At 41.3% G+C, this 26,231-nt stretch overlaps 1 protein-coding gene across 3 annotated transcripts; it reads right to left on the minus strand.

Annotated features, from left to right (window-relative positions):
• Positions 1–337: 337 nt before the first annotated feature.
• On the minus strand, positions 338–25,757 carry ube4b (ubiquitination factor E4B, UFD2 homolog (S. cerevisiae)). 3 transcript variants are annotated; one of them, XM_050063934.1, is made up of 29 exons: positions 25,427–25,757; positions 23,963–24,176; positions 22,551–22,686; positions 21,358–21,445; positions 20,869–21,013; positions 20,517–20,742; positions 19,786–20,271; positions 18,724–18,831; positions 16,728–16,869; positions 15,540–15,640; positions 15,245–15,359; positions 14,216–14,299; positions 12,303–12,359; positions 10,093–10,209; positions 9,801–9,899; positions 9,598–9,711; positions 9,176–9,374; positions 8,515–8,653; positions 8,301–8,400; positions 7,944–8,071; positions 7,701–7,799; positions 6,310–6,545; positions 5,998–6,124; positions 5,716–5,860; positions 5,277–5,411; positions 4,920–5,111; positions 3,436–3,610; positions 1,726–1,872; positions 338–1,494 (listed from the first exon to the last, which is right to left on the minus strand). In XM_050063934.1, the coding sequence occupies exons 1-29, from the start codon at positions 25,448–25,450 to the stop codon at positions 1,430–1,432; spliced, it is 4,143 nt and encodes a 1,380-aa protein (XP_049919891.1). In that variant the 5' UTR covers positions 25,451–25,757; the 3' UTR covers positions 338–1,429. The 3 variants fall into 3 exon arrangements, with proteins under 3 accessions (XP_049919891.1, XP_049919892.1, XP_049919893.1); XM_050063935.1 differs by lacking the exon at positions 18,724–18,831; XM_050063936.1 differs by lacking the exons at positions 18,724–18,831; positions 19,786–20,271.
• Positions 25,758–26,231: the final 474 nt, after the last annotated feature.

Here is a 26,231-nt window from a genome sequence, read left to right on the forward strand (position 1 = left end):
TTTGCACATAGAAAATCTAATTGGTAACCACCACAAATTTTCAGTAGAAAGGTGAAATTTTGGCTTCTGAGAAACCTTGTAAAAATGTTTTTTCTTTTGTTGCTGTTTGACTTCAAGACGTTTCATTAATAATGTTGGTATTTGTTGTGTATGTTAATATATCAGTCACCTGGATTGCTGCATACCCACTCTCTTTCCATAAAGGACTATTAGAGAAATATTTTTAGACTTTGTATAATCATTTTGTAGTCGTGTGTGAAAAAAACGTTGGCCTAAAAGGACCAAATAAAACTGCTAAGGCATCAGTCTGAGGAAAACACAGTGACGAGTTGTGAAATAATGTGCATCATCATTTATTTCAGTTCAAAACCCTAGCTTCCAAAACAGGTATGTGGTTAAAGGAAATCGTTTCCTGTACAGTTAAGGTCAGCAAGGTCATGTTAGGTACAGTGCCATTTTGAAAGAGACCCATCTTAACGTGAGATGTCAGTGGTTCTGAAGAGCAGACTCTTAATGTGTGTTCCTACGATGGTGTTCCTGGTGGTCATGCTACATTCTCTCATGTTCCTTCCATTTCGCCTAAAAGGGTTATTTGTCCATGAGGCGCTTAGGAGGTTCTGGACTTGAGGCCATGCACACACAAGTAGTAAATTCAGTCTACTAAAGTCAGCAGGGAAAATGTGACTAAAAAAGGAACAACTGAACATACTGTATTTTGGTAAACCACAGCTTATCTTCCTACTGCACTCAAAAGGAAGCTGACAATTTAGGATTAGTTAAACGTTAAGCTACATCCTTAATGAATATTCCCAGATCTGAAATTCGTCTACAAGCACAAACTGTGCATCTTATTAGCTCTGGGAAACCAGCATACAATATGTGGACTCAAGTTTAAAGTTCAATGTCACAGTCTGGATGAGAACCCAGGGCTAGTAATTTTATCAGAACCCACCCACACTCTCCCAAATGTATTGCCCTCCCCTCCCCTCCCCTCTCCCTAAAACCAAAAGTCTTTAATGAAGCCAACATACAGAGTATTACAAAACAAAATGAGAACCGTAAAGGAAAATGATCAATGAAGGGACACTATGCACCTCGCTGGTAAACCTGATGTTGGTGTATTCTTGCAGCACTATAATGCATTAACTAACTCTTGTTAAATATATGTATATATTTTGATATATATATACACAAACTCATGAGAAAAACTTAAAAGTCTTAACTTTATTATATTTTGTTTTTAGAACCATGATAATGGTTTGAGACAAAAAGGGTAAATGCGAATAAAAATCAAATCAGGTCTCTTTTTTCCATTCAAAATTTTTTTTCTTCTTTCTGTTGTCGTTGGTAGTAGTGACGCTGAATTCAGGCGATTTGGACAGCTCTCTTCATGATGGTTAGCAGGCCAGACGTTGGTGACATGTGGTCCTCAGACAGGTCGTCCGCCCTGTTTCTCTCTCATCCAGGTATGGATCCTCTCCTTCAGCTCAGGGACTGGAGGATTAACAACAGACTGTTAGCAGCATAGAAGAAACTGACATTCAAACTCAAACAGGCAGTAATTTAATTTGACATTTAAGTGCTGTGCAATTACTTGCCTTGAATCTAAAACTACATAATTGCTTTGCTGCTCCTAGCAAGAAAGACTTCTGCCCTCTCTCTTGCCTACCTTGAACAGAACTTTACATGTAAATCAGTTATGAAAAGGCACTGTGGTGGCGTTACCTGACTCCAGCATGCTCTCTGTGAGCGGCTGCCTGTTGAAGGGATCGGTGGGGGAGTTGAGCAGGTGGCGCAGGATGATGGATCGGTCCATGATGTTCCCCGAAGGCAGCATCACAGGGTCGGTCATCAGTGTGTCCATCAAAGGGTCTGTTACAACAAAGTTTCATGGTCACTTTACAAAACACTCTTGAAACAATACACAAATGGTTTGACAGACATTCCTGGAGTTTATTCTTTTGTGCTGCACAGACAGTTTTACAGCAGCAACCTTTCTTTCATCACAGTGACAGATATTGTCAACATATCCCAGTTTCCCTTTTATAACTTCAAAAGGCAAAAACAAATATCATAGCCTGCTCAACAGGCTGCTCCTTGTGTTTGGAGAAGGGCTGGTATTCTAATGTTGTGTCTACATCTGAACAGGGGAAAGCCACTAGCTGATCTACCCTCTGGCTTTTGCAATTGTCCTTAGATAAAGAATTTAAACAAAAAGTAAAACAGAACAAAATAAAATTACTAACGTCAATATCACCACCATTTAAAGCAGGCCTTCTGGCCACATCCGGGCCAGAAGCTACCTCTGTGTGGCCTAGCATACATAAATATGAATGAGAATATGTTTACTATATATAGTGTCTGGAAGTAGCAAACAAGTGAGCCATCTCATGCCCTTGTCCCCAAAGGCTACGAAAAAGGTTTTAGATAGGCTGCTGGCCCATGTACATTTCCTGGTTTTGTAATTGAACAGTCCTGATGTAAGGCATGTCTTCGTCAAACTTTTGTGACATGTAGAACTCCAACTGCTGACAAAATTATGTGCTTTATATGACAGAAATCACGAGGCACCTATCAAAACACCAGTAAAAAAAATATCCAATAAATACTCAATGGTAGCTTTCGATAGAGTGTGCCCTATATTGAAATGTCACAAGGTTGTTACTGTAGGGCTCGTGCGTTACAAAAATAACACCTGGCGTGGGAGATTTTAACCGCAGAGAAAGACGATACTCAAGCCTTCTGTACGGCACACTCCCATCAACTGTGGTGGGTTGGCTGGCATATCTGGGAATCAAAGGAGGTATGTGGGCCACGTTCTCTTTCTAGATTATATTAAGTCTGTGGTTAGAGGATAGCCTTGCTCTAAGCTGTCTATATGACCTCTATGAGCTGCAAAAGCCCCTGCAAATGTCTGGAATTCAACAGCAACAAACACGGCTGAAGATCCTGTCTGTCTGCACCGGCTGACCTGAGGTCACACCAGATTTCTAGGCAAGGGACTTTTCCTGGTTCGAGCCAAAGATTCAGTGACTTCCTACCATGTGGTACGGTAGAAAATGTTATATTTTGATTTTACATATTTTACCTAAAACAACTGCATTTAAAGACTCTGGTTGCTGTTCAGTAGGCAGGAAAATATGACCACATTTTAGGATTTGAAGATTTAAACTAATTGTCTATACATGTGGGTTTAGGGCTCTGGAATATTGGTGAACATATATACAAAAATAAAGAAGGAAAATACAAATACGTATACTTCTAATAACATGGGATTGACAGTAAAGCACGTAGAACAGTGGCGTGTGAGAACAGATTCTGTGCGGGAGAAGATACAGTGCTTCTGGAGTCAAGTTACCTCCACTGGATATACAGGGTTGAAAGTTGCAGGTATGCTGCTAAACCCACTGTGAACAAACAAACACACATACACACCTTTAAACTCGTCAGGTGCGTCACTGTAGTCCATTTCAGATTGGGAGTTCTTGGCGACTATTTCCTCCACCTTCTCTGATAGCAGCTTGAATTTTTCAATGGCAATAGAGGACTTTATACCAGCCTTCCTCATCTTTGAGATCACTTCTTCAAAGAGCTCACGGCTGTACGACCGCTGCACATAGAGCAGAAAGAGGAAAAAATGTATTACGCCACTGCAAGAGATGTCTTTGACATGATGTGAGTGTTCAGTATCGTAACTGTGTGTTACTGTCATCATATTTAAGACTTTTTTTATATGTTGTGACACTGTATGCAACAATCAGAATCAGAATACGGAATGGCAGAAGTATTTCCTTGTGTTAAAGGGAAAATCTGCCACTTTTTATGTGGGTGTCCACTCAATTTCGAAGGTAAATGTAGTCAAGTAAATCCCTCAATGCTATTCTGACCGAGAGAGCTGAGTTCGCAGCTGAAACATCTGTTCGTACTGCATGCAGCGTCGACATTTGACCTGACAGTGACGTAGTTGGAGGCAGGAAGAACTATGAGCTATTTCAGTTTGGAGGGGGCAGAGAAATGCAGTAGAGTGGCCAGGGCTGCAGCTGCATTAGCTGTGACCTCTGATGCCAAAAGAAACTGAATTATTCTGCTGCAATGAATTTCAGTGTGGGCAGTTTTTTGTCGGATGCTGTCGCCAACGCCAACCCCAGGAGAGCCCATGTGTGCTACTATGCACCAAAGTTTTGCTCCTCACCTGGACAGATGTGTGCTGTGGACCTTCTACAGGATCCCTAAGATAAAGTGGAAGAGAAAACCAAGACCAGTGGGGCCGAGAGGACAGATGACCACTGAGTGAGTATTTTTGTCACCTTATGCTATGTTTATGTTTGCGCACAATGCATCCTGGCACATGTAGGCACTGCCAGCACAGCTCTGTGAGCAGGAGAACTCAGCTTCCTCAGTCAACATGGCACACATTGAGAAACTTAATGCTCCAACTGACAACATTTACCATTAACTCTGAACATCCACATAAAAGGTGGCGAATTTTCCCTTTAAGTCTATTAGGAGTAGCACTGATAAGTTACTTAAGTGCTGTTTAACAGTGTTACATCATCAAGCACACACAGTATCATAAAAAACATGTTACATGTGACTACTTGAAATTTCATATGTTAAAATGATCTCATCTACAGTATTTGGCCACAACTGTTTCCTGCTGGCATTATATGAGGAGAAGTGGGTATTAATGAAACTGTGTGAGACAATGTATTACATTCACTGAGTACAACAGGAGTAATTCATGCTGATGCCTGTGAAAATCTACCACAACTGCCTGTAGCCTTTTCTCATGATTCATCTGAACAAACTCCCACTTGTGTTTTGTCTTTAGAGTCGGCAAGTATTTCTTACACAAAGCAAAGCTTCATTTTTGAATGAAAATATTGTATTTGTGATCAACTGTAAACGTAAGAGCCAACCTGGTCATCTGCAATCGCTTTAGCAAAGCGGGCACAGTCTAGCTGCAGGTAGATGTCAGTCAGCTGGTCTAAGAGTTTCTTGGGCTCAAAGCCGTACTTCTCGGGGTTCTCCACCTTCAGGTCCCGACACTTAGGCCCACAGAGCTGCTGGAGGTTAAAGTTTAGCATGGCGGCCAAACGGGGTCCCAGCTCCTGTATGACAAAGAGGGCATCATTTAAAATAGCTTGTTGGGCTCAAAGTGTCTAGTACATGCTGATAATAATTGTATAATTGAGAACACATTTCCACACAGAGAGCCTCGCACATATTAAGTGTGACCATTTTTAAAAATGTCCAGCGGGGGCAGCGTTACTCACAGGCCTGAGGAAAGGCTTCTGGACCTGCTTTGTGAGGATGTGGAACATTTCAACCGTCTCCGTGGCCAGAGCTAGATAGGAGCGAGACACCCGCTCGTCCTGAGTCAGCTGGGATTGGCGGCTCTGCTGCTGCTCCTGAGAGTTTGCAGGTAAATACAAACAATATTATTTTTAATCTATCCAGCAACAGTTATCTTCACAGCTCGGCACAAATATGAGCGAGGTGCTAATGTAATGCATCTCACACAGTTACCACTTTGCTACCACTTTGTCTTTGCTGCATCATTTTTTTTATCTCTTCTTTTTGGAACTTTAGCACTGTGATCCCCAGCTGCTTTTTATTTCCTCACTTCTATGTTTTATTGCTAGAAAATTAAGCTCAGTCATAACTGTTGGCTGAATGCATGTAAATTAAAACCCTATAAGGCTGAGGACTGACCCTAGGCAGCTGCTCCCACTGCTCCTTATTCTTCATCTCTTCTTGAACTTCATGGATACGCTTCAGGGACTCAAGGCTCTCGTCTAACAAGAAGGTGGTGTCATTAATCAGCATGTTGATGTAGCGCACAAACTGCTTGCCAGAGCTAGAGGAGAGTAAGCGTGAAAGAAGATGGAAGAGAAGGGTCAGGTTAAAATACAGCCAAGTCAGGCAGCCATTGATTAAAATCTTAATGGTGTCATTTTTTACGTGACCAAAACTGCTTGTCAAAAGCAAACTCACTTGAACTCCTCCATGAAGGTACCGTGGTGGGCAAGGTTCTGCCAGAGACTCTTGAAGATCGTGCTGATATGGTACCGTATAGTGAATTTATCATAGAACTCGCTGGTGGCGCCGGTATGCTCAACATCTGACCAGAGGAGACAGTTTATTAGTTAAAAAGGAAGGGAAAGAATCCAGACCTCACAGTCAAGAACAAATATGTTTGGGTTTGCTACATAAGGGCTAGAAACAACCCTACGTTTTTGCAGATTACATCGACACTAAATCCCATTTATTACAACTGCTTTGAATTACAGTATAACCAGAACTTACCAGTGTAGAACTTCATGAGAGCAGGGACCAGCTGTTTGACAGACAACGGGTGGTTCTCCATCATTTCAGAGAATCGCTGAGTACGAGGCTGTACAGCAGGGTTGGTGACGAACAGCACCTCCACCAACTTAGCGATAAGGTAGGGGTTCCTGATGTAGTTCTGGCTGCAAATGAACACCACCAAGAAGGTAACAATGTCCTGGACACACGGCTCGTATAAAACCTGGGGAGAATACCTAGAAGAAGAAGGGAGGAGGAGGAAGGAATGAAACAAAATGGCTTATGCATCAATCTTGTCTTTAGCTTCTGTATGCTTCTTCCACTGTAGCAGGATATACAGTTTTACAGAGTTACTATTATTATCAGTTACAATGAACCTTCAAGGAATGACAACAGAAGCGCTTCTTGGTTGAACCAACCCTTTGATACAATTGAAGCTTAAAATATATTTTTTTAAATCCAAGTATGTGTAAAAAGTCTCCCTTTTATAAATAAAATAAAGGTGAGATTCTCTGTTAAGTTGCATTTTTATAATACAATAGATAAGCAACTATACACGGTATGATATATTTATCATTATATTTCTCATAAATTTTTATCCTGTGAAGCCAGTATACCGCTGCAACCCTAATGCCGACATTGATTTAAAGCATGAAGAATTATCACATAGTGGACTGATAAATGGATTACTTTTTGTCCAAGTTTTGTTGACATTTCATATCTATATTTCTAAAAGTCAGAGATTCGAATCGTCAGTTGGAGACCCCTCAGTCGACGAAGATTGCTTCAAGTCGATCAGTCGTTTTTTGTTGGGGGTTTTTTGCCAGTCAAGTGCGCTGTGCAGTGTACTTCTTGGGACGCTTTGGTCCCCAGATTTTGCTGCGAAGTGAGCGCTCTTGACTTTCAAGACTCTCTTTGGTACAGGCTGCAGCAGACACAATGCAGTGACACAGAGGATGAGAGGTTTTACACCGTAAGGCTCAGAGATAATCTTATCTTCTCTTAAAGGTGGTGAATTTACAGCTCACAGCAACTTCATACGGCAGTCTCTCCCTTTTGTTTGATATCTAGTGTTTGCAAAAAATGTTGCACATTTCTGATATGACGTTAGCGCAGTTAGCTTGTTTACTGTATTATATGAAAGCCACGGTAACACTGAAAGTCCTGCTGAACCCATACAAACTTATATGGGAAAAAGAATCCATTGTAGAATATTAGTACAGCCAAGTCAGACTCGACTAATTCTGAGTTGCGTACAGCCCTATCTATATTCTTCTGATATTATATTGTAATTTCTTCTAAATAGGTCTGTTATGATGCCCGTCCACAAGATATTCATTGTTAAAACACAGTTGAAGAGACAAATGCACAAGACTAAATTCTAAACTTACTGCACGACAAAAAGCAGAAACTCGGCCACATCTTCAATGTAGAACTCAGGCAGAGCAGCAAAGCTTTTGGGAATCTCAGGGTTCAGCGGCAGGTTAATGCTGTGTGAGGAATGAACAAATAAACATGGTCCACACATCTGATTTAGAATACACTCGAAAGGAAAACACAGTATGTAAGATGGTTAAAAAACATTTTGTGTGACATCAATATCACAACAAACAGTCAGCAGCAGGGCGACTCACTTGGGGTAGGCAGGGTCCACCATGCGAAGAATGAGCTGGATGACTGTGCTGTAGAACTGCAGACATCTGCGAAGCAGGTTCTCATCCAGAAGGCCCACGTCAGCACAAGCTTTGGCTCGCACCAGTTTCTGACAGGACAAAATCACACACAATAAGGATCACATCTCACTCAATATGCTCTGTCACAGAATCTTGCATGTTTCAGCATTTAAGGATAGTTCTGGGGCATTTAATATCCAAATGCAGTGAACTGAGAGCTGAGTATTTGAAGGTCTGTACCTTTAAATCAGTGACTCAAGGTTTAATCAATCAATCAAGGAAAGACAGTGGGTGTGTCTTCAAGGATGTCAAACTCACCTTGAGCTGGGTTTTGCATCGCTTGAGCATCTCCCTGTGTCGACTAGCCAGGGGAGAATCTTTCCACTGGCTTTCACTGTTCTTTAGCTCCTCTACAGTCCTAACATGGGAAAAACACCATTAAAACACACAGACTGAGCCTGCTATGAAGACATGCGTATGCTTTTACAGTAATGTTGATCTGTGTGCATTGTCCCTGAAAATAAATAAATACCTGTTCAGTTCGCGGATGGCTCGCAACCTGCGGATGTAACGCCTGCAGCCAGGCAGGATGGACAAATGGTGGGTGTGCAGCGTCAAGAAGAAACACTCGGTGGGAAACTTGGGTTCTGAGAACTTGGTGGGGTCTTCATCTGTCCATGTGAACAAATAAATTTAATTATTTCTCACCACCATCGGTCAGAACCAGAATTTTACAGTTAAATATCAACTTTACTGCTTAAAAAACACTTAGGTTAGTGTGTCATGTCACATTAGGTCATATGTCTGGGTTTTTTTATGAATTATTTCAACTGTAATGTGACATGGATTGTCAACAGTACAGAGTGCTTAGCAGCTATTATTTTGTAGATGACTCCAAATAAAGCAGAAGCAAAAGGAATAGAAGAATGATTCATCTGGGTTAGTTTGATCTAAAGAAGAAAGACATCACAGATGTGGCATGTAGATGAATCACTCTGAAAACCAATAGTATGCAAAATGGCCCCTTTACGTGTAATTAACATATTTCTCAAAATGGCTGCAGTCTATGAATGATTGAGGTCAAATTGCATTTACTCAAATTAACATAACAAATCAATGACTCATTTCAAACTCCAAAAGCAAACAAGCGCTCACAATCACAAATGTGTCTGCTTTTGTTTGTGTCGACTTACGCAGCTCAGTCAGCCAGCTCTTGAGCTCCTCCATGGTGGCTTTCAGACGCGTCTCCTCTTGGCTGACAACAAGGCGACACCGTGGGTGGAAAATGTAGTAAGGGTCGACTGTCTCCAGCTTGATCTTCATGCTCAACTGTTGCAGCACCCATAAGAAGTTGAGCATGAAGCCGTCTGTCGACACCAGCTTATCATCGGTCTAGGACAAAAGAACAATTGCAAATCCATGTTTAAAAGCTGTACAAGCTGTATGAGAACAAATCAGCAACAAAAATTTAATTAGGCTGTTTGCAGTAGAATACACAAATTACTAAAAATATACACAAACATTTAAAACTGAAATGTGCTTCTACACTGATTGCTTTGTAAGTGTTGCAATTTGGTAACTGTTGGATGTGGAATGAATGACTTCTGCAACTTACCTGCATCTGAGCTTTCTTCACATTGTAGTTGACTAAAGCTGCCATGTAATTAAGAGCTGACTCGCGCGTTTCTCCATTAAGCAGGATGTTATGAAGAACTTTGAACAAGTCACCCTGGAAAAAACAATAACAATAACTTTAAAACATGAATCTATAAACAAAGGACAGAGGTTGAATTAATGCATTACTAAGCTGAAACTCACCCTTGCTGACTCCAGGTAGTGCTGCAATGATTGACTGACTACTCGCGTGTTCTCCATGGTGATGGCTGGGCCAGAGAAATACTTGTCTCCTACTTTTGTCTGAAGAAAAACCACATTATTGAGTATACTCATTAAAGATCGATTGTACATTAAACAACTTGCCATGCTGTGTTTTTACGGTATTATTGCATTAAATCTTTTCAGCTTTTGGCAGAACTTAAAGTATGAGAAAACATACAAATTGGCTACAATCCGGTGGTCTATGGATTATTCAACTGATTAAACAACTCACATCATCCTCAGCAAACACAGAGAGGCTGAAGAAGGCTCCCACGTAGGACAGTCTCTGGATCTCTCTGCCACAACCAGGGCTCAGAGGTTTGGGACACCACAGAGGCAGTGACGTTATCTGCACAGAAGACACATATTAGTACATGGGGGTACACAGGTTTTTGTCTTGTCAATCCACAAACATTTAAACATCTAGTGGTGCTAGTAAGCATCTCATCCCCCAAGGGTTAAATTCCAGTGAAAGTCAGTATGTGTCCAACAACAACCGTGGACGAAATGAACTGAGATGAATGTATTCCCATCTGCTCACTCAATTTTAGTCACTAAGAAATTTTAAATTCCCCTAAAGGTGATGTATTGTGCTTTTCCTTATTTTCTGTCATGTTATAATGTAACAATGTCAAATGTTCATATTAAATGTGGCCAAAGTTTTAAATAATGACGTAAACGTATGTAAAAATAATCTCTGTAAGCAAACACCTCAGGCATCAGACCGTTCTGACTACTCTGTTTCCAGCATTTTTTCCACTTCAAGACAAGCTGTCGTCAGCATGCCACAGATGTCTTTATATGGTCCTCTGCTCCAGGCACACTACTGATAGTGTTTACATAACATACACTGCTACATGTAGCTACATGTTAACATCAGGGAAATATGTAATCTTGGTTGCCGATGTTCTTGGTTTTCTGCTATTTCAGACCATATTCCTGCTGGAACATGTCCAGTTGTGTTTAGAAGCCTTCACGTGTGATTTTTTTGAGATATATGGTGGTGCTATACTCAATTACAGTCATTCCCCAGCTTTAATGACAGTGTAGAGACATTGAAAGCGTCCGAGACAGCAGTTGCAGAAGACCACAGAAACGCTGACTAATCAGAGAGATTTTTCGAGAGGTATGCATGAAAGCCAAGTTTCCACCAAGCAGTCTGTTTCAGTTCAGTGCAGTATGCACAAGAATGGCTATTTTTGTGATTCCATTGTGAAGTCATGAATAGTACCAAGAGGACGTCCCCTTTTTTCATCACCCCTCTGCTGAAGTACCTAGCACACTGATGTGATGGTAAAAGGTGGAGCTAGAAAACACTGCAGTCCGTTGACTAATCAATAAACAACTGTTACTCTTGCTCAGAGGTGAGTTGTGGCTGGTTATGTAACCACTGTTCATAATGTGGCAAGTACACCAGTAAACTATTACTACAAAATGAAAGGATGTTTTGCTGCCATCTTTTAAAAATATTTTTTTCCTTTAGTAAACACCTACAAGCTACAGACTGAGAAAAAAAAAATTAATTCACTGTGCCATTCAGAGGCTACTGCTTTCAGCTACCTGCAACTTTTAAAGGTGGAATGTTTTCATGTTGGCATGAAACCCTGTTTTGTTGATGATAGAGGAGGTGCAGACGATTTCCCTCTGTATCACCAGTGAAGGGGAAATACAGCAAGGGCTGGGCAGAGCAGTGAGTAAGGACAACTCTGCCTACATTTAGGAGTACTGTCTGCGGTGCAAACGCTGTACAGATCAAGGGTTCATTAGGGGCATGTCTGTGTAGGTTACATAGTTCTAAAGGTACTACACGCTAAAGGTATTGGTGGAAATGTGGCTAAAGAGACAGGTGCTAAAATGGAGAGTTTCAGACAGGGTGTATACAGGCGTTCCAGCACTGTCAGCATGAGGAAAATAAAGTGTTAAACATTAAAACAAGTAAACATGTTCTAGTAGAAACCTTAAATACAAGTAAGAGGCAGAAAATGAGCATAATGGTCCCCTTTAATATAACTTAATAATAAATATGCTGTATTTATGATATTAATAACATCATAGATTCACACAGTTAACAAGCAATGACATGACACTAACATAAACTCAAAGAACTCTGATTTGAGAGGCTGTTGCTAAATATAGGCTCAGTCCTTTCCATGCACAGGGGAATTTTTTTTTCTTGCCCTTCTTCTGTGAAGCATAAAGCCTTGGTGTCATGAATAAAATAAGCAGAACACATTCTTCTGTGCTGATGTCAACTGGCCATACTGGTATATTGAAGGTATAAACAACAGAGACAAAAGCCAGGCTTGCACATACTTGACAGAACTAAATTGTTTGGCAACTTGACTTGAGAAATAAACATCTGAAATTATCTGAGCCATGAGGACACGATGATAAACACTTCAGTGCCATAATGTAGTTTTGGCCACCCAAAGGTATACTCACCAAACTGCACACTGGGTGAGTCTTTCCGAACTTGATTTCACAAAGCTCAGCTAATGCCTGTAAAAACAAAACAAAGCATGACTGAAACAATGCATCAATTCACATTTTCCTCAAACTCACATTTGGATTACAGGTAGATTGGGTTGCCAGGCATGACCACTGAACTCATGTAAAATTAGCAATTGCAAGTTTGAGATTAGTTGATCATTCATTTTATTATTTACCTGTTAGGCTGCATTCACACCAAATCAGGTGTTGCAGTGATTAGCTGCAGGGCTGTGCAGTGGTGTGGCAGTGTCACTTAAATGGCTCATTTGTGGGGAATGGAGAGAAAACCACTCTTTCCATCTCAGCAACTTGTCCTCAGTAAGTTTGTTTATGTTGGCTTCATAGATGTGTGGAATTCCTTCTGATTATCATCACTGTATTATCTTCACTGCCACAAAAGATGCTCATGCGCACACACACACAAACAAAGCAAGTACTCTCCTTTGTGGGACAGTACAGAAGCTGTAAATACATAGTTTATTTCTTTTACTCACTATAATATTTAACAATAGAAAGAGACTATACTTGTTCCCGTAGACTGCGGGCGTTAGAGCGATATGGAGAAAATCAAATACCTCAATATCAATATTGCTACAATATTGTAGGGTTGACTACTGGTGTTTTCAATAAATATTTACACAGTAAGTGTGTTGATAAATAATCATCCGTAATGTGGATATAATGACTAAGTGGGTAAAAGCAAACTATAGAAAGGCTAGAACAGTCTGGTGAGTTCAGAAAATGACATCACTTTACTGTTATGCAGCCTTAAAAACCAGGAAAAAACAACATTATGATATCCTGATGTAAAGGCTCATGCTTCAGTTTCTTGTAGACAGGTGTGTGGGAGAAAATGTCCACAGGGAAGAGAAGAGAGAGTTCCTGCATACAGTGTGCGGGCATATTTGTAAGACGCTAATTACAACCAACACTGTTCTCTAACACACAGTCTGCAACACAATCTAACACACTCCACTGACAAAGTTCCTGAAAATGAACGACTTGAATACACCAAATTCATAGAGGGCCTAAATCAGATTACACTGCTTTATTATTGTGTATGCTAGCATAGATGGTGAGATGAAATGAGATTAGACTGTTAACGAGGAGAGCTCCAATAGAAGAAGCAGCACAATGGCAACACCTTATGGTGCATGCCCACTATACGAGACCAATTCGCCTGAACTCGTGTCTGCCCTGCCTCACTTGTTGCTTGGGCTCTATCCTATAATCCCCGGCCCATTCTCTACCAGCTCCACACAAGTCTGTTTTTTTAAACAAAAAAAGCAACAGTACAAAACAGTTTTCTGTCTTTTTTTACTAATTCAACTGGAAATGACGGATTTACATTAATAATATTGTAACAAAGACATTCACTAAAAAGCACATTATTTACATGGCTAGATTATCAGATATGATACAATGATCAATAGTCTTGCTTTAGCCTTTCCTGGTCGTGCACAGCTGTTCAAAAAGTCACCAGTGCTGCAGCTTGAGTGGCCGTGTAGTAGCAAGTGCCCTTTGAATTTATTAACCGTCATGCCCTCTCATCGCAGCGCCACAGGTATCCCAGCATGCTGTGTGCAACGAATCAGTCGCTTCCAATACACAATGAATGGGAGCAAATTGCTAGTTGCGTATATAGTTGGCATGCACCGTGACCTAATATTTAAGCATGTCTGCACACATATGGTACATATACTGTATATCTGGGGTTGTCCATCTACTGAGAAGGATTGAGACAGCTTGTCTGACAGAACCTTATTAAGGCCTCCTGTACTGCATGTCCCCTGCACCCTTTACTATATTAAGTCTCATGTCCTGCCTAGAGGTACAGCATGGGTCAGACGAGGACAGCTCCTTACCATGAGGGGGAATTTAAAGTTGTCACTGTCAAAGGAACATTCTTTCACAGCAAGAGCCAGCCCATGGAGGATGGGAATGAAGATCTGAAAAACAAGAGAGCAAACATTTTCAGATATTTACAATTATGCCAATGTTTTGTTTTTTTTAAAGAAAATGATTAAAGTGAGGCAAATATGGAACATAATGGAATAATACATCAAACTGTACAGGCATACACTGGTGGTTCTTAATCAATAATTTCAAAACTTTTCCAGGGATTACTAATGGTAGAAAAAAAACACATTTATATCAAAGAGAGTTGGAGAGAAAAAAAAATTAAAGGGTAACTTCTGTACTTTTCAACCTGGACCCTATTTTCCCATGTTTTTGTGTCTGGAAACAACATTTTTTTTAAACTGATCCTGTACTGAGTGAGACTGATACAGGTGGCAGTGGCAAAACAGGCTGCAATGTAACCACTTGGGACAATTATGCACTGTCGATTTATGTCCACTCAAAAGTTGGGCTCAGGTTGTTGTTCTAAGTGTCTGATCCCTACAAAGAAAGACCATTTTGTTAGAGAGTAAGATCCTTTTTGTTCAACCTAGAACAGCCCAAAAATCGCTATCACCAAACCCACTGGACTCCATTTACATAGACAGTAATTTAAGCGTGTATAGAGCCAGCATACAGTATTTTCAAGACATTTTTTTGAGTCTATTTTGTTTCTGTCGACTTTCAGTGAAGTGTTATTTAAAATGATAAAATTACTGTTTACTGTTTTTCAAAAATTGTAGAGTTGCATTTACAGCTTAAAGTAAGGCTGTCTGCTTAAATTAATACAATTTCTTCTTCACTGTGAAGGTGCTTCAGGACGACCAGCCTAAACATGGTACCACTCCAAGTTAAAGTAAGTACAGCGAAGTTCCACCTGCCCATAGGTTCTGTTATCCTGCCCCACTGTATGTGGCGATAGGATTCAGTGCAAAGTGACCCTCAGTTAGTATCACCACCGTGTATCATGACAAAATGGCAGACGTGCTTCCCACCTGTCTGAACATCTCTTCCTCCTGGTGGGTAATGCGCACCAGCTCCTGAATAAAGCCATAAGGAAGGTTCCGACACAGCAGATAAGGTACCAGCAAAGACTGATGGAGAGGGCTCCTACATGTAGAAAACAGACAGGCATTGTGCTGAAATCAAATAAATGTTTCTGGAGTCAAGGTAAAAGAGTCGTTGCTATGGCGACTCAGACTGAAACGAAAAGGAACAGAACAAACACAAATACAATGACAGACATGAAATAACCCACAGATTGTCACAGCGTGTGGCCGGCTTTCTTACCGCGGCTGGGTCAGGGTGCCTTGCAGGACCAGGGCAACGTGGGAAATACACTGAGAGCGAATGTTGCTGAGAAGCTGGCTGACATTTGGTTGGCTACACATCTGAGAGAGGAAGGAAAAGGACAGGAGAGGAGAGAAATCGGTTAGAGGTGTGATAAAAATGTATGCTGTTGATTTCACAGAAACTCTCTCCGGATTCTGTTGAATCACAGTGTTCTTTGACGAGCAAAACCTTCACTTGTTTCCAGACCATCTGGCCTGCAGCTAGTGTCGGAGGTACAGACTGTTCTTCTGTCAGGACATTTTGTAACCAATTCAGACATGGTGAATACACGGAAGAGAATTTTGCAGTTGTTACAATAAGAGGGATGAGAATCCTGACAGGGACCTGTTATGCTTTTCCTTATTTCCGTTATATAATGTGATGTTCATATTAAACGAGGACAAGGTTTCAAATCACGAGGTAATCGTATAATGTAAAAGTAATCCCTGTGAGCAAAAACCTCAGGCTTCAGACCGTTCTGAATACTCTGTTTCTGTTTCTAACTGTTCTTTCTACTTTACGAGACAAGATGATGTAAGCTCCTGACGGATTTCTTCACATGGTCATCTGCTTCAGGGGCAATACTGCGTTTGCATTATGTGGCTCACCCTGCTACATGCAGCTACATGCTCATGTTAATGAAACACGTAATCTTGGTTGCTGATGTTCATGTCTCCCCATTTCGGATCATAATACTGCTGGAACATGTTCTATTGTGTTTAGAAGCATTTGTTGGTGATTTTTCTCGGTAGAAAGTGCCGTAATCCTCCGTTACAGTCATTTCCCAGCTGCAATAACGGTACATGGACGCCACAATGCAGAAGACCTGGACACACTGACCAATCAGAGCAGACTGGGCTTTTTCGGGAGGGGGGCTTGAAAAAGACAGGCGCTAAAGCGGAGCATTTAAGGGTACTTTCAGACCTAGAGTTTGCTTGCTTTAATCCGAATCAGGGACAGGTGTGAAAGCACCCTAAGACAGAGAGTGAAAACAGGTGTTCCAGCACAGACAGTACAAGCCTAAAAGTGTTTTTGACCATTAAAGCATGTACATATGTTCTAGTAGAAACACAATGTACAAGCATGAATCTAAAAATCAGCATAATAGGTCCCCTTTAAAGCTTTGAATTCAACTCTAACCCTTACCTTGGGAGCTTTCCTCTCCTCCATGCCAACACTGTCAAAACGCTCAATGAGGTAGTTCAGCATCTCTGTCTCTTTGCATGTTTCAATGGTGAAGCGGTCGCTGGCTGAATCGCAGGACATCCCCCCTCCACATGCACCAAGACTACAAACAAAAAGGTAAAACACAAACACAAGGACACAGAGGGGCTCATTAAATAACAGTAAACAGCACAGCACAGAGAGCTATACCCTTAGCATCAAACATAATCCTGTATGTATGGTTAACAAACTCAAACCCACTCTCAAGGGTCCTGAAAGAAACAAACTATAAAGCATTAGTGACAGCGCTGCAGCATCTCAGTAGTGGGCTCTTGAAAGAGAAAGTCATAATATTAAACATTCAAGAGCTGTTTGCACAAAGTCTTTGAAGCTGATATTAGGATTCAGCTTGCCACATTTAACTGACAAATGTGGTGACAAGAGTTTTAACTGCTGTTAGTGGTCAGCTGTAACCGCAAAACCTGTATGAGCTGTTTCAAAGCACTACAAACCTTATGAGGTAATACAGTTAACTCTGTTATTTGTCCATTAGACACAGGCAAAGCAGAAGTATCACCTCTGCCCTTGAAGCTAAAAATGAAATCAACACATTATTAGGGCCATCCCCTGAAAGTCAAATACTCTCAGCATCAGTCAGAGCCCCCTCAGTCGACGGAGATTCTTCAAGTCTAGCGGTCTGTTATATGTGTGTCAGTCAGCGTGCAGTGTACTTCTAGGGATGTTTCGGTCCCCAGATGTAGCTGAAGAGTAAGTCCTCCTCGCTTTCATGGTGCTCTCTGGTACAGGTAGCTGTTGACCCTGACCCAGGGTGAGTCAAAGTTAGACGGAGGCAGCTGCCTTAAGGAAGTAAGACTTTGCCTGCTCAGGCTCCGAGATAACGTTATCTTCTGATTTCTGCATAGAAGTGATAAATTTACAGCTATTGCAACTTAATACGATACAATTTCTGGCTTTTATTTGATATCTAGCATCAGCAAAAACCGATCCACTGTTAGCGTAGTTAGCACGCATTAGCTCAGATAAACATCACTGTCACCCTAAACACCCTGCTAAACCTCGTTCAAACTCTCAAACGCTACGTGACAAAAAAGAAAAGAAATGAACAGTTAAATATTCATACTGAACAGCCAAATTTGATTCAACCAACATAATTCTGAGTCGGGTACAGCTCTACACATTATATTGTTTAATAACAATAACTATTCACAACAGTTTCTCCTGAATAAAGATGCAATGCAAGTTAAACAACACCTACGCACTTAACAATTAAGTATCAAAACAACTGCCCACAGAGGAGGGAATCAGACTTCCCTCTCTCACCTACTAACACTGCCCATGCATTGAATTAATAACACACAATTTAACTCTATCGTATGCAAAATAGTCTCATGCTGTACCAACAAGTTAAATGACACTGAAATTTTTCCCTTGACATTAACATGCTCTTTTAGGGTTTCATCGCAATGTGCAAGATTGTCTTGTGCATAAAAATATACTGCATATTCTCTTATTTGTTAACATTAAAAATGGAAGTCAACCAACTTCACCCAATAAGTAGGGACCACTGGGGTAAAAAGCATCTTAAGAAACACAAGGTGTTGAAGGTTCAGGGTTACAGACACTTCGCTATTTTCAGTTACCCTTTCAGACCTGACAATGAAAGCGGATGTATTCTGTGAAGTTTCTGCAGCTCTACAGAAACTGTATTTAAAACTTACCAGGACATTATAAATTAAAAAGTTATAGTTAAGGGAGCTTGGGTCTAAACCTCTGATGACCAAAACAGTTTCAGCACTCTTTAAAGATGGCTAAGCCTACATCCGTTTGTCTTCACCGCTCTACCCTGGTGTGTTTGCGTGCCGTTAGTGCTAAGCCTCGTGGGCCCACTGGAACATGCAGTGGGCACATATCTGAGCAAGCGCACACAAACACACACACACACCGTGCAGCGGTGTACCTGGACCCAAACTGAACCCGTGCAAAATCCTCCTCCTCCTCCTGAGATTCTTCATCACTGCTGTCCTGAGACATGTCAGAGAGGGCAAAGAACAGGAACGACAAGGGGCTAACATGACGAGGAAAAGACACAAGGAGAAAGGTTGGAAGAAAAGAGGGTGTTGTGCCAGGATGAGGAGACAGAAGGGAAGTGAAAAAACATGAAGACAAATGTGGAATGGTAGCAAGTCACAAGAAAAGAGGACAAGGAAGAGGAAGGGATGCTGGAGGGTTGCATGCTTGCTTGAAGACTACTTCTCGTGCGGCTTTTTAAATATTCATTAATGCCATTTTGTCCGCAGCTTTTACACACTGTCAGAACATTTTTTAACCGATAACTGAACTGATTGTCACAATCACTCACACAACTTGTCTTGAGCAAGCCAATGCAAAGAGGTGTGAGCCACATCTTATTTGCTTGAGAATTTCATAGCATTGCAGGACCTAAAAAAACATGTTTGTTAAAATAAATCTAATATTAACTATTTGCAAAAGGGTTAGATCTTTTAAAATGATTCGTTAGCAACAAGCAATATTAACGTAATACTAACTAAAACTAGAATGCCTGTTAAATGTCTGAACACCCTGTGTATTAGCATTTTAGATCAATCTCAGGTAATGTAACTGATAATTCATTGAAAATATGTGGAGTTGAAGTGTTTGATTGTGTATTTTATAAATTCCCTCAATCTTAATCACATAGTGTATATTTTTTACAGCTGCTACTGCAAATCTTCGTTTCCTCAGAGACTTAAAAATTAAAACAGATTTTAAAGACAGAAATGCTAAAATATCAGGTTGTTCATTCACTTTTAGATTAGCAGTCTAAATATTAGCAAGATAAGAACATTATAAGCTCGCATAGGTGACTGCATAAGAAGCGATGTACACAACAAAAGGGATCCAGCCAGAGACTCTCAGTTCACGCCCAACTTAAAATCTGGTGGTTCACAAGAGGTTAGGGTTTTAGTATGTTTGCTTGCGTGTGCAACAAACACTGACATGCACATGGCAGATGAGATACCTAGACGGTGGCATCCTGGAAGCAAAGGCAGCCTGTCGGGCATTCGATCTGGGAGAAGGGGGCACCATTGGAGGGGGTGTGGTGGAGGGTTGGTTGCGAGCCCTAGGTGACCTCAAGGAGAGGGACTGAGGGCTGGGTGGTGGCACAGGAACTGGGGTGTTAGGAGGAACAGAGGGCCCCGCAGGGCTAGGAGAGGGTCCAAAGACACTAAGTCCTCTTTGACCCGGGCTAGATGGGGAAGGAGCCCCCAAGGGAGAGGTGACAGAGTAAGGCCGATAGCGCTGGGAGATGGGCATGGGGGCAGATGGAGGGTTGAGTCTTGGAGTAGTGGTAGTAGCAGGTGGGCTAGGGGGCACAATGAATTGTGGGGTAGAGGGTGTGGAAGGTGTTGAAGGTACAGAGGGTGTAGTGGGGGTGGGGAGAGATGGGGAGGTCCTCTTGGCTGCATCCATAGCCATCGGGTGAGGATTACTACACCCATACAGACTGTGGACAACATTAAGACGATGATTGGCAAAACTCATCTGAAAATAAGGTCTTAAAAATAGAAATGATCAAAGCAAATCTAGAAAATCAACAAGAAAAAAAACACATGGCATCTACCATCACAATACCAATTACATATCATTAAGCACATTTTTGAGAAGGAGTGTAGGTGACCAGTCCAGGGCCTTGATATGTCTCTAAGAGTTAAACTGACAGAGCTCAATATACTGAGTCAAGATACTTGCCTGGACAGAGAGCTGGCTCCAAATGACCCAGCACTGGGGCCCATGGGGCTGCCACCTTGGCTGGAGGGCTGCAGCAGCGTCAGACGGTGGTCAGGGGATTTGGCTGCTGCAATTGGCTGAGAGGTGGCGGTCAAGCTGGCGAAGGGGTTGTGGACACGCGACTGGGTGGACATCATTAAGACTTCCATCAGGATCTGACCGATCAGGTCTTTGAAGTCAGAGTATACTACAGAAAGAAAAGATAATAGTGAAGTTATCAAATGCAGAAAATGAGTTGTAGCAAGAGTTTGCCTTTTTATAGTTGTCCAGCTTATTATGGTGACAGAGATTAAGACGTTGCTCAGTGACGTACCATCTTTAGGGTTCTGGTGGAACTCTGCAGCCAGTGAAGGGAGAAAGATGACATCTCTATCCTGCTCCTTCCACGATACGCGGAGGATCTTACAAATGAGCTGCAGAGCCTGTTCTTCTGAGACATCTGAGTTTGCAGAGGGTTCCTGGTGTTCAGAAACAGAGACATAACAGTAAAGATTTGATCACAATATAGAGTCATTTAAAGAGAAATGCTAAATGTACTAGCCCGTCATTATCTCATGATAACTGTGGTCTATTGACACTCAACCGGTACGTGTCATTGAACTGAAATAAATGAAAATGAAACCAAGAATAGCGTCTATGGAAAGTCCCTAATCACTTTCTGTAAAATCCCACAGACTTCATTTATCTTTACTCATTTTAAGATTCATTTGATCTCAGGACGGGCATGATCAAAGTCAAGTAGGCCAAGTAATTAAGGATGAAAGACCGTCTCTTTTGAGTAATGTTCACTGCTGCTGTTTACCTTTTCAGTCAAGTTCCTCTTCTCCCTGCGATCGCTGTCTTCCACCTCCATGTTCTCTATCCCTGAGTCCACATCCACCTGGGACATGCTGCAGTAGGACAGAGAAACAGTGTTTACTGAAGCCTCTTTTCAGCCGCAGGAACTTTGCCCAGGGACAGGGGACCTTTTGAGGAACCAGGGTCTAAATCAAGCTCTGGGGACATTATTTTAACCCCCAAAAGTCCCTGATCAGGAAGTGGCACTTTCTGAAAGTACAGGAACCTTCCGGATGGGGTTTGTGAGGAGGCTTTCGCTGATTGGTCAAACACACACAGCGCTGCTGCTTCAACTAGTGTACTGCTTCATTCATAAAACAGAGAGGTACTCTAGTATTGTATTTAGGGCCATTTTAGGACAAATGGGAGAAGATTTCACTTTGTCTGATGACATTACAAGTAATATTAGGCTTTGCTTTTGGGTTCCCGTTTCATTTTAAAAAAAGACAGAGAGATTGCGCCAGTGAGCTGAGAACACAGACTGGTCAAGCAACAAAAAGAGAAGCTGCGCTGCAGTGCTGTGAGAAAGCAGTGAAAGCAAGAAATAAAGGCAATTTTCTGATTGTTGCACTGTCGCTGTCCCTGGGCCCAAAAGTCCCACGAACTTTGAGTCGAAACACAACTTTAGTCTCTTCATCCCCAAGCAGACCATGCCAACAGTCAAACCTTGATGTTCCCTTTGATGTGTCACATTTGTTACATCTCTTATACCACAGATTTCATAACCAGATCCCGCAAAAGCAAGCCATGCTTTGAAACACTTTACATTGTTATTAATGTTTGCTTCAAATAATCAATATAAGAATAAAACTTTCTGGAGTAACTTCACTTGTTTTCATCTTTATAAAAGGAACATGATATTCATTGCATTTCTATGGTCATACCTGTTCCATTAGATTTTTTTGGTGTGAATCATAAAAACGTGTTGCCTATAGAATCTATTATAACTGATGTAACTCAAGCTGACCACAGCCTGTGCTCTCTTGACGGAAAAAAATTACATATTTCTTTACAGCCACCTTTCAAGCCCACAGTAGAGGAGTATTTGATCATCAAAACATAAATTTTCGACAGAGTGTTGTTTTAAAAATTGTATTTTCATGGGATTTCTAAAGCCTTTGAACTGGGCAGTACAATATTGGGTTCAAAAACTCTTACCTCTTTTCACAGGAGGCAGTGTCAATGTCCATGCTCTGCGATCGGGACAGACTCTGGGACTGAGTCTCAAGGCTGTTTGAGGGGGAGCTGGAGAGGGAGCTCACACCCTCGCTGCTCTGACTACCATATGCCACCCCTGCAAAAGCAAAACACCACAACTGAGCACCTTTTGAGGTTTTTGTTTGTTTGCCTTTCTGTTTTCTCTGCAAGACCAGACTGATCGTATCTCTGCAATCAAAACCCACACACTTTGGAGAGACCTACCAGAGGAGATAATGTTTGCAAGACAGTTTCATCTTCTAGGTCTCCTCTAAAAACTTACCAATCATGGCTAATTTTTTTTTTTACTTGCAGACTGTGCAGCCTCTGACTTTAGTCTGTCACGTTGATTTTATTTTATATTCATCAAGCTATGATGTCTGTAATTTTTATTTCATACAATATGCTATGGCACTTTAATAGACTCTGAAATTAGCTTTAAGCAGTCACTATTTATGTGAGGACTATTGTTTGCTGAAGAACAAATTGTTTAGCCACACTGGGTAAGCAAAGGTGCAGATTGCTGTTTTAAGAACAACATGGTGTGCCATACCTTTATAAACCCTGATTAAAGCAAACAGGTAGAGAGAAAGCTGATTAACACCCAGGATCTTACTGTGGGTGTAGGGTTGGAATTAACAACTCACGTCTGGTTGCACAACAATGACATAATTACCTACAGTCAAGTCAAATAAATACTGTATACACTGGTTGTGTCAAGGAGAATATTTATAACAATTGCATTAACATGCAATGAAGGCATGTGTAACCACTAAGAAGAAAATCACAAATTTCACCAATTATGAAAAGTACTACGGGTGCTATAAGCCCTAAAACCAAGCATTGTGTAGGAACAACACCACATCTATGCATAGCAACAAACAATGGCTGGAAAAGTGTGGCTCTACCCATACATAGCTCACTAGTGTATTTTCTAGAGCAATGCATAAAAGCATAATTTCTCACTCAGTACAGCGGGCCTACACTTTGTGTCGCACAGGGACACCGGCGATCACAACACGCTGCAGCTGTTTGTGTTAATGTCATTCAGAGTTCTTGCTGTTCAAATATCAAGGTCCCAAATATAAAAGTCCCTTTCAGTGCTGCACTCAAACAACCAGGGCTGTTTATCTTCCAAGCCTCAGAGATAATGTGCCACAGGATGAGTAGGATGATAGGGTTAGAATCAACAAAGAGGCTAAAGACAATAACTCTGTGGAAACAACCACAGAAAGCTGACTGTATCTTGGCCTGTTGCTGACGTCAATTCTAAACTGCAAGAATTTAACCTTGAGTGTTGCCTTTAATAACTGTAATTATGACAAACTGGCTAATAACACTTTAAAACCTATAGGTCTTAGTTAAGGTCTTACCAGAGGTGCCCATAGGGGATGTGGCAGGGGTACCACAGTGGACATTGAGCCCCAATGATTGAGAGGCAGCTGGTGGCTGGGGTGCGGCACCTGAGGGTCCAGGAAGGGGTCCAGGGGGAGTCTCTCTTTGTGGGGATGTCAGGGGTGTGCTGAGAGGGGTGCTGGGCTGTGACGTCTGTCCCCCTGCAAGTCGTGCCAGTCGCCTTCTGCGGATCTTGAATAAATATGCCAGCAAATTTTAACATTCACTAAAAGTGCTATGGATAACTGCACAGCCGTACATAATATGAATGTATATTATAGCAGAACCAATTAAATACATGCTACTATTAACTATTACATGATGATGATGATAACCATAATATTAATCTATGACTTATTGATTGGCACAATCAGTCTGGATAAGATAAGAAGTGTAAGGCCATACAGTTTTTTCATTACCCATCATTGATATTTGGCCCCACACATAAAGACATACAACTGATGCAGTGGACAGATCTCATTCATTGGTTTTGCAGTAGTTGTCTTAAATATACAGAGTGGGCCCTGTCGAAAATATACAATATAATCTACATTACGGACAAAGTCAGGTGTGAGTAATAACATTAATTGTGCGCAACCATGCAACTGGGCAGAGGGCCATTACGGTAGTAAATCAACAGCACATTAGGTTGCGAGTTGATCAAGTAGCTAAATACGGGTACAAGGTGCCAAAGAAAGACTGCTCCATAAAGTATTATGTGTGGTTCAAGGGGAACAGCTCAGTGGCCACACAGTCGGCCCACAGTTGATTGCACAATGGTGGCCCGGTGTGTTTTTTATGCTGAGTCGTCTCGCAGGCTAATTTTTGGCTGTTAGCAAAACAACGTTAGCAACTGTCAGCTAGCTTACGGCAGGAAAATGTGCCAAATCAAGTCTGTGCACAAAATGTACCGTTAGCTGGCAAATTATAACGTGTAGAAAACACCTGTCGGGTGAAAACAATAAAGTGTATTTGTGTGAATTTAGTTGTTTTATGTACAAGCAATGTAATCCATGGGCCAGCTTGTGAACAGTCTCTACAGCATTACGTTAGCTAGTTAGCATTCTGCTCCGGCTAAATTAAATTAACGCAGTGGCAACGGTGACAGAAACATACGACCCAACTTCTAGTTCGGTCACTCATTTTATTATACGACTCTAATAAATACATATTTTATGGGGCGCGATGGGCAACACGCACTTCTGTGTGTTGGTGTTGAACTCGCGTTAAATGTGGGATTTTAACATGGATACATTTCTTTAGTTTAGACTGTGCTAGCATCTGAGCTAGCTTTAGTAGCAAGTCGGCTAGTGGCAAACCGTTTGGCTGATATAAGGTCCGCCGGAAAGAAAATAATTTAAGTATAAATTGTTACGTTAGCAAAGAAGTGCTTCGTCAATTTTAGACACTCATTTTGGACGTTTGTTCCATTGTCAACTTACCTCATCTGCGCTCAACTCCTCCATCGCAGCTAGGTTAGCTAGCTAGCCTTTTTCACTTTCGACTGCTTTAATGTGTGCCAGCCAGAGCCAGCTAGCCAGCCTCTATTAGACCGAAATATGCATAGTCCAACTCGTTCAACAAATAAGTGTCAGTCCTGATTGTCTTCAAGATAAAAACTAGGACACCAGTATGCGGAGGGTGGCGATATACAGTTCCTCCGAAAAGCCTCTCGTTTGCTAGTTTTCTACCAAGAATGAAACAAAAAGAAAAGTAGCTAGCTATTATACGTCAAAATACAACAGCGGCCATTTTGGTTCTACACGGTGTCACGTGACTTAAGAGACCAGTGGGGGTGGAAGTGTGAAGCTTCTGTCGCACAGATAAATGGAGTACTTCACCTGTTATATGTGTGTATTCTTGTGCCAGTCTAATGGTTAGTACTGATTTATTGATTGCCAGATAGCTGTTCTTGTTTACTTTTCTCCTTTTAAAAATAAACAGTTATTTATTAAACCCAGTGTGAACTCATAAACAGTAAGGGGGCACAAGGTCACGACATAGAGGTGTCATTGAACTCTTCAGAATGGATGAATAATGGGAGAATGGGCCCCTGGGTACAGATGTGCAATGGGCCCCATATCTTTCATACATAGGAGTAAGACACACAGACTTTGTGGTTGTTTTGTGTCTCTTCGTAGTCGATATGCACCTATCTTGTAGTGGTTTTGTGTGTCTTTGTGTTCATTTTGTGTCTATTGAAGGTAATTTTGTGTCTTTTTTGGTAGATTGTGTCATTTTGTCACT

The sequence above is a fragment of the Epinephelus moara genome, chromosome 16 (genome assembly GCF_006386435.1).
Source record: "Epinephelus moara isolate mb chromosome 16, YSFRI_EMoa_1.0, whole genome shotgun sequence".
NCBI lineage: Eukaryota > Metazoa > Chordata > Actinopteri > Perciformes > Serranidae > Epinephelus > Epinephelus moara.

Coding starts and splice junctions, on each gene's coding strand:
- ube4b (XM_050063934.1), bottom strand. CDS start 25,450: ATGGAGGAGTTGAGCGCAGATGAG. Junction 5,861..5,997: donor ACCTTCATGGAGGAGTTCAA/GTGAGTTTGCTT, acceptor ACTCTCCTCTAG/CTCTGGCAAGCAGTTTGTGC. Junction 1,495..1,725: donor AGAGAGCATGCTGGAGTCAG/GTAACGCCACCA, acceptor TTAATCCTCCAG/TCCCTGAGCTGAAGGAGAGG.